The sequence below is a fragment of the Physeter macrocephalus genome, unplaced genomic scaffold, assembly GCF_002837175.3.
Source record: "Physeter macrocephalus isolate SW-GA unplaced genomic scaffold, ASM283717v5 random_191, whole genome shotgun sequence".
Classification (NCBI taxonomy): domain Eukaryota; kingdom Metazoa; phylum Chordata; class Mammalia; order Artiodactyla; family Physeteridae; genus Physeter; species Physeter macrocephalus.
Window position 1 is genome coordinate 15,818 of NW_021145469.1, and position 7,473 is coordinate 23,290.

Here is a 7,473-nt window from a genome sequence, read left to right on the forward strand (position 1 = left end):
GGCCATGGCTCACGGGCCCAGCCGCTCCGCGGCATGTGGGATCCTCCCAGACCGGGGCGCGAACCCGGTTCCCCTGCATCGGCAGGCGGACGCGCAACCACTGCGCCACCAGGGAAGCCCTGTAAGGATATTTTTAATCCCATTTTATAGATAAGAAAACAGACTCAAGTAACAGTGACTTGTCTAAGATGATAAAGCTAGTGAGAGGTTGAACCAGAATTCAAACTTGGAACTCAAGACAAAGTCCAGGGACTTCCCTGGTGGCGCAGTGGTTGAGAATCCACCTGCCGATGCAGGGGACACAGGTTCGAACCCTGGTCCGGGACGATCCCACATGCCGTGGAGCAACTAAGCACGTGCACCACAACTACTGAGCCTGCTCTGTAGAGCCCACAAGCTACAACTACTGAGCCCACATGCCACAACTACTGAAGCCCACGTGCCTAGAGCCCGTGCTCCACAACAAGAGAAGCCACCGAATGAGAAGCCCGCGCACCGCAGCAAAGAGTAGCCCCCTCTCGCCCCAACTAGAGAAAGCCTGCACACAGCAATGAAAACCCAACACAACCAAAAATTAATTAATTAATTAATTTTTTTTAAAAAGACAAGGGACTGGTCCAGAAGTGCCCTGGTCCCTTGTGTGACAGTCACTCCCCCACCCCCACTGTCACATAGCATAGGCTTCTCAGCATCTGCCTTTGCAACCCGACTGTGCTCTCTCTGGACAGGAAAGAGGCCTTTCCACACTCTCACACCTCTGCTGCACCCTGGTCAGGACTGGAACAAATATCCAAGGCCACCACCCACTCAGTGAGACCCACAAGTAATGCAAGGTAATGAGAAAAGGTCTTCACTGAAGGGACAGCCCTGGACTTGTTAGAGCGCTTCTGCCTTTCACCTTGTTCGATCTTAGGTTTGTCCTCACTCTGTTCTGTGAAAGGCAGGGTGAGACACTTTATGTTTTGCTGATGGAAAAACCAAGGCCCTGTCTAGACAGAAAGGCCAGAGTCTGGCCTGCAACCTGAGTGTTGTCCTGTCTCCCATGCTGCCTACTGAGGAGCGGCTGGAATTGCTGATGCCCCCCCAGGCCCCCACCACACACACCCCGCCTCTGACCTCCTCCAGGCCGGTGTTCTGGCAGCTGCCATACCCGAGGAGGGCTCCAGTCCAGAGGAGTAGCACAAAGGCCTGCATCCTGGGGCCTGCAAAAAAGCAAAAGAGGTGGCAGGCTGCTTCCCTCACCCACCACCCTGCAACACCCGGCCATCCTGGGCAGGTAGCAGGGCCTCGGCAGGGCTCGGCACCTTCCCTCCAGCCTCCCCGGACTGGAAGTGGACCCTCAGCTTGCTGATCCCTCCCTCTCAGCACCTCCCCAGCCCTCCCCGTGCCTCACAGCCCACGGTCCTATGGCGAGCTTGTGCTTTCATCCATTGTCTGTGCCAGGAGACCCACCTTTGAGCCTAAACCTCCAGGGTAGTGAAGACCCAGCAGTGGGCTCCTCTGTGGGACATAGACATTTGGGTCAATGTCTAGTAAAAGCATGGGGGCAGAACCTAGGTCTCAGATGTAGAATCACAGAATATAGAGAATGGGGGCATCCGGTCCAGCCCCTGCTACCCCCAAGTTCTCAAACTCTCTCCTTAAATTCCTCTGCCCTGGAACCTGTGGCCTCATAAGCAACTCGTTCCCTTCTTGGACAGTTCTGTGTCAAAAGCTCTTACTCTCATGGTTGGGAGTGCTGGGTCTAGCACCAGACAGCCCGGTCCCCAGCAGTGAAAGTGCTGAGTCCTAACCACTGGACCGCCAGGGAATTCCCCTCAATTCTGTGTCTTAATACCTCTAAATCCCAGTGTCTTCTCTTGTAAAATGGAAATCAAATAGTACTTACCTACTGTGATGAGAATTAAATTAGATGATGCCTTCATAGCACTTAGCGAGCAACACCAGAGACAGGTGAGTTCTCCAATGATCCCTGAGTCAAAATGTGTCTCCCTAATCCTGGAACCCCATGGCCCCCCTTCTCCCTGGGGGTAGCCATGTCCTCTTCCCCCCACTAGCTCGGATCTAGCTCTGAAACCTCCAAGAATTCTTTCCTTCAGGTTAAGTAACCCCACTTCTTAGTAAGACCACCCAAGTCCCTTTACCTCCTGAGCAGTAGCCTCTTTGGACAGGACTCTGGTCTGACCCCTGGACCACAAGGGAAAAGAGAACTCTGGGTCTAGGGTTCCCCCATTCCTTGCCCTCCTACATTCATTGCCTCTATGAGCTCACCCCTGGAATCAGGACGTGGAGGTGGGAGGGGATGAAGGCAGCTGGGGATGTTCATAAATAAGATCTTCTGAGAGGCCTTCTGATTAGAAAGTGGGACAAGGTCTCAGCAACCAGGACCTCTGCTCTCTCTCCATCCATACTGCCATGTCAAGAACTTATCATCTGGGCTTCCCTGGTGGCGCAGTGGTTGAGAATCCATCTGCCGATGCAGGGGACACAGGTTCGAGCCCTGGTCCAGGAAGATCCCACATGCTGCGGAGCAACTAAGCCCGTGAGCCACAACTACTGAAACCCGTGCGCCTAGAACCCGTGCTCCGCGACAAGAGAAGCCACCGCAATGAGAAGCCTGCGCACAGCAAGGAAGAGCAGCCCCCGCTCGCCACAACTAGAGAAAGCCCGCGCGCAGCAACGAAGACCCAGCACAGCCAAAAATAAATAAATAAATAAATAAAATAAACAAATTTATTTAAAAAAAAGAACTTATCATCTGTCTTCCCTGCCCCTCCCCTCCCCTGCAGCACAAATACACCCGTGTGTGCACAAACACACACAGGCCAAGGGTCTCAAGCTCTTTCTTCCTTTCATATACCCATAAACACACACACACACACACACACACACACACGCGCGCGTGCGCTTTCCTGACTTCTCAGAACAAATAGGAAAATTAAGAGTGCAGTGTGTGATTTTTGGTCAAAGTCCTTAAAATTAAGTCTAATAAGCCACTGGACAACATTGTAGAGCATGAAAGGCTGAAAAAGAAAAGATGGCCTCTGAGTTTGCTCGGCTTATGGCCGGACGGCCAGTGGGCCCCAGCCCGGCTTTCTCTCTAAACACTGATCTCGAGCACGTGTCTCGCAGTGAGTTCCACAGACCCTTGTGTTCTCAGCCAGCTGCTCTTCCCCGCAGCTGGCCCTGCCACTCAGGGAGAAATCTTCCATTGAGACAATGGGAAAAGCTTTCTGCAGTGCAAGCTAGAGCCCTTAAGGCCATCCAGGCTCACAGCTGCTCTCTCCACCCGGCCAGCCCCACCCAGAGCTGGCAGGGGCCTTCCCTGCCCGAGCCTCAGCAGACTGGCTTAGCGGAGACTGGAAATTCAGTGAGATGCAGGGCTAGAGGGAAAGCTGTTAGCTCTAGTTCCTGGGCCAGGGTAGGGAACTGAGATAGGAGGGAGGAAGTGGGAGATGTCATCCTGGCATGGTGTTTAAGGAAACCAAGTTCAAATGCACTTGAAGATGGATCTTCTCTGTAGCAGTCCCTACAGAGTTTGAGCCCAAACCTCGGGTCATGTGATCACTGTCACCACGTGAGTGGACTGAGGACTAAAGATGAGGTGAGCCACCCTGGCAGGGAAAGGCACCTGGGTCCACAGCTGGCCCAGAGCCAGTCTCCAGAATGCATAGTATTAATGGCCCCTCTTTGACTCCTCTACCTCAAGCCCTGGGGATGAGGGAAGTGGAGAGATGATGGAAAACCCCCCGCAAGGCCAGTGAGAGGGTAGAGAGTGAGGGTCTGCACGGGGGCCCCTCTGAGCACACTCGGTGCCCTGTCCAAGATGACTGTTCCCGTGGGCTTGTCCAGGCCTCCATCGCCTGGCCAGGGACACAGGGACAATGGGGCCATCCTGTCCAAAGGGCAGTGTCCAAGCCAGATCCCTGTCCTACCAGGCGGGGGAGGAGGTAGATATCCTCCCAGTTGGGCCAAACTCAGGCCCGCCTTCCTGCCACATTGCCCAAATCAAGAAACACAAGGAAATGATTTTGTGATCTTGCCTTCAAGCTGGGAGGATAAATTTGAGCCAGTACATGTGTTTCAGATTAAACCCAGTTGTGAGACGAACACCATCCCTCCTCCTCCTCCCAGGACCGCACAGCCTCCAAAGCCAAATGGCAGCGGACCTCATGGGCAGGGAAGGGCACCACCCTCTGCCCTGGCTCTGGGAGGGAGATTCCGAGGGGTCCCTCCAGGCCCACCCCACCGTGCTCCCCATCAGTGCACAGGCGACTTCTTTTCTGAAGTTTTGGAACCTGAATGAGCGGGGCCAGGGCACCCATGAGTTTCACCTCCCCACACCCCAGAAGGACCAGCCTTAGGGACAGAATTGCCTGGCCCGCTTCCCCTCCCTCCCCTCAGCGTGAGGGCTGAACTCTTGGTGGACCCGCCTGGGCCAGACGATGATGGGGTTTCTGGGAAGCCTGAAGTTGTTCTTTGGCCCAGACCCGCTCCTTGCTGTGGCTTGTCCCAGGGAGCACCAAGGCTGCGGGCAGCCCTTCTCTCCAGCTCCGGCAGCTGAGCCCCCAAATCCCATACACCGGCTGGGCTAAATAGCGGTCATTGTTGGTGAGAGGCCAAACCCCCGCTGGTCGCCCAGCTTTTACTGGCAGCTGATTTGGCCAAAGAAAAAGGGTGGGCACTGGATAGAAGGACCCAGCTGTCCTGCATCCCAGGCCTGCCCGGAAGCCTCCCCACAGGCCAGCTGCTTGGCAGCGTCGGGAAGTTACCTTTGAAGTCAGCACCAGTTGATTTTGAAAAGGCAGCGGGGAGCTGAGCTCAAGCCATGGCCGGGCTGCAGGATGGGCTGCTTCCCTGACTGCCCCAGTGGAGCTACAGCTCCCCGACAGCCTTTGGAAGGATCCCCCAAGGCTGCAGAGCCCCCTGAAGTGATGCTCAGACCTGACCCAGCAGCCAAGCTCTCTGCTTCTTCCCGCCACGACCCCCCTCCATTGTTTCCCACCCATTTCATTCAGGAGTCTTTCCAGCCTCTTCTCCTAGCAGTGCAGTAGGGTTGGGGGATGAGGGGGTTCTGACCCCCAACTCCCTCTACCCTCTCTAACCTACTCACCCCGGTGCCCAAACTGCAGGAACTACTGTCTCCCCACCTCTCCCTTACGCCCCTCTTTTCTGCTCCCTGAAGTACCCCTGCTTCACCCCCATCCCCCCAGCCCAGAGGAGCCTCCCGTCTTCCCTCGACACACATGCAGACCAGACAGGGAGCTCTTTACCTGTGAGTGCGCTGCAGCTCCGTGCCCAGCCTAGTGCACACTGAGGGGGCTTCTGTAAGCACCAGAGCTTTTTCTGCTGCCTCCTAATCAGCGTCCAGCAGGTTTCAGATTACAGCTACTCCTTTCTTAAAGCGACCTGCACTCAATTTGGAGTCTGTGATTGCATCATTGTCCGGTGTTAACTTTAACCCACTGCTGCCCTTCCACCACACACCCCCAAGACAGACACATTCACACACCCTACTGCTCCACCAGACCTTCTTTGGGGTCCTGGCCTTCCCACCCGACAGGGCAGCCTGGCCGGTCTGGGTGGGAGCCAGGACTGAGGAAGAGTCTGGCAGGAGGAGGCCCAGGAGGAGGCCGGAACAGAGGAAACAGTGGCCCAGAACTGAGACTCTGGGTTTTCCCTGGTCCTTGGTTCTGGTACTCGGATTTGGGGCCAGACATCACTCATGGCTCCTACCTTTCCTCAGCTGGAAAACGAGGGGTTGGTACTGGGATGTCTGTGTGCTTTTTTAGCCCTAAAATGCTCTGATTTCTGAAGATCAGAAAATGCAGTGGGGAAGTATCTGACCAGAGGAAGAGTGAGATGAACTGTAAACATTAGTCCTGAGAGGAGGCTGAGCGTGTGTGCCTGCCACCCACCTGGGCACCGCGGAGATCACCTGGGAGGAAACCACCAGGCCTTGCTCACCTGCAGTGCAGTTGTGAAACTAAAATACTGTCATGAGAAATAACTGGAGAACGTACCAAAACATTTTCTAGGCACGTGTGGATCCTGGTCAGAAGCCCAGTGGTCATTCAGAGAAGGAGGGATCAGAAAAGGAAGGGAGAGCCTCTGGGATATTTAGAGGAAGAGAAAATTTAGGGGAACTTCACCTCCTGTGAGGCTCCAGGGAGCAGAGCTAGGGCCCCTGGAAATCTCCAGTGAACCAGATTCAGCTTTATTATAAGGAAGAGTGTATCAACAGTCAAGAGTTCATCCCTGGCGGTCCAGTGATTAGAACTCTACGTTTCCACTGCACGGGGTCCGGGTTCGATCCCTGGTCAGGAAACTAGGATCCCACAGGCTGCGTGGCACAGCCAAAAAAAAAAAGAGTTCAATCATTTCTTTTTTTTAAATTTAATTAATTAATTATTTGTTTATTTGGCTGCACCAGGTCTTAGTTGTGACATGAGGGATCTTAGTTGCTGCCTGTGAGATCTTTAGTTACAGCATGCAGGCTCTTAGTTGAAGTATGTGGGATCTAGTTCCCTGGCCAGGGATCGAACCCAGGCCCCCTACATTGGGAGCTCAGAGTCTTAGCCACTGGACCACCAGGGAAGTCTCCAGAGTTCAATCCATTCAACCAAAAATTGAGGAACTCTACTCAAAGCACTCACTAGGTACACAGAGAAGGAGTACATAGATGACTAAGACTCAGTGCCCACCCTTCAGAAGCTCACTGGCTAATAACAGAGGAGGATGTGAGGATAGATCCTTCCAGTATAATTCGGCACATTCTGTGATAGCAGTCTCTACAGCCATGCCATCCAATATGATAGCCACTAACCACATGTGGCCATGGAACAATTGAAATGTGGCCAGTCTGAGTTGTGATCTAAGTAAAAAGTACACACTAGATTTTGAATATTTAGTATGAAAAAGAATGTGAACTATCTCAATAATTTTGACCCTGATTACATATATTAGGTTAAATAAATATATTGTTAAAATTAATTTCATCTATTTCTTTTTTAATGTGGCTGCTAGGAAATCTTAAATTACATATGCGGTTTGCATTGTATTTCTACTGGACAGCACTGCTCTATAGGGTATCATGGCAGCACAGCTGTAATATATGAATCTAAGCTGAGTCTTGAATAAGAATGAGCTAAGCATAGAAAGGTGGAAAGGCGTGACTACCCTGTGGACAATTTTTTTTTTTTTTTTTTTTTTTTTGCGGTACGCGGGCCTCTCGCTGTTGTGGCATCTCCCGTTGTGGAGCACAGGCTCCGGACGCACAGGCTCAGCGGCCATGGCTCACGGGCCTAGCCGCTCCACGGCATGTGGGATCTTCCCGGACCGGGGCACGAACCCACGTCCCCTGCATCGGCAGGCGGACTCTCAACCACTGCGCCACCGGGGAAGCCCTGCCTGTGGACAATTTAAAACTGGATCCCTGTCTCTTATCATGCACAAAGATTAACTGTAGGTGCA

General features: G+C 53.2%; 2 protein-coding genes across 2 annotated transcripts in view; one reads left to right on the forward strand and one right to left on the reverse strand.

The window, feature by feature from the left end:
- The window catches only part of LOC102977420 (SET and MYND domain-containing protein 4), an 18,074-nt gene extending 15,289 nt beyond the window's left edge, over window positions 1-2,785 (forward strand). The window contains exon 7 of the transcript XR_008616590.1: window positions 2,483-2,785. The gene's annotated coding sequence lies outside the window, so the exon portion shown is untranslated. The remainder of the gene's footprint in view (window positions 1-2,482) is intronic.
- SERPINF1 (serpin family F member 1) overlaps window positions 1-5,375 on the reverse strand; it is a 12,188-nt gene extending 6,813 nt beyond the window's left edge. Inside the window, exons 1-2 of the mRNA XM_007123529.3 lie at window positions 5,274-5,375; window positions 1,117-1,202 (exon numbers count right to left, since the gene is read on the reverse strand). Coding sequence (XP_007123591.1) covers window positions 1,117-1,194 — 78 coding nt within the window. The 5' untranslated portion in view covers window positions 1,195-1,202; window positions 5,274-5,375. The remainder of the gene's footprint in view (window positions 1-1,116; window positions 1,203-5,273) is intronic.
- Between the last annotated feature and the right edge of the window lie 2,098 nt (window positions 5,376-7,473).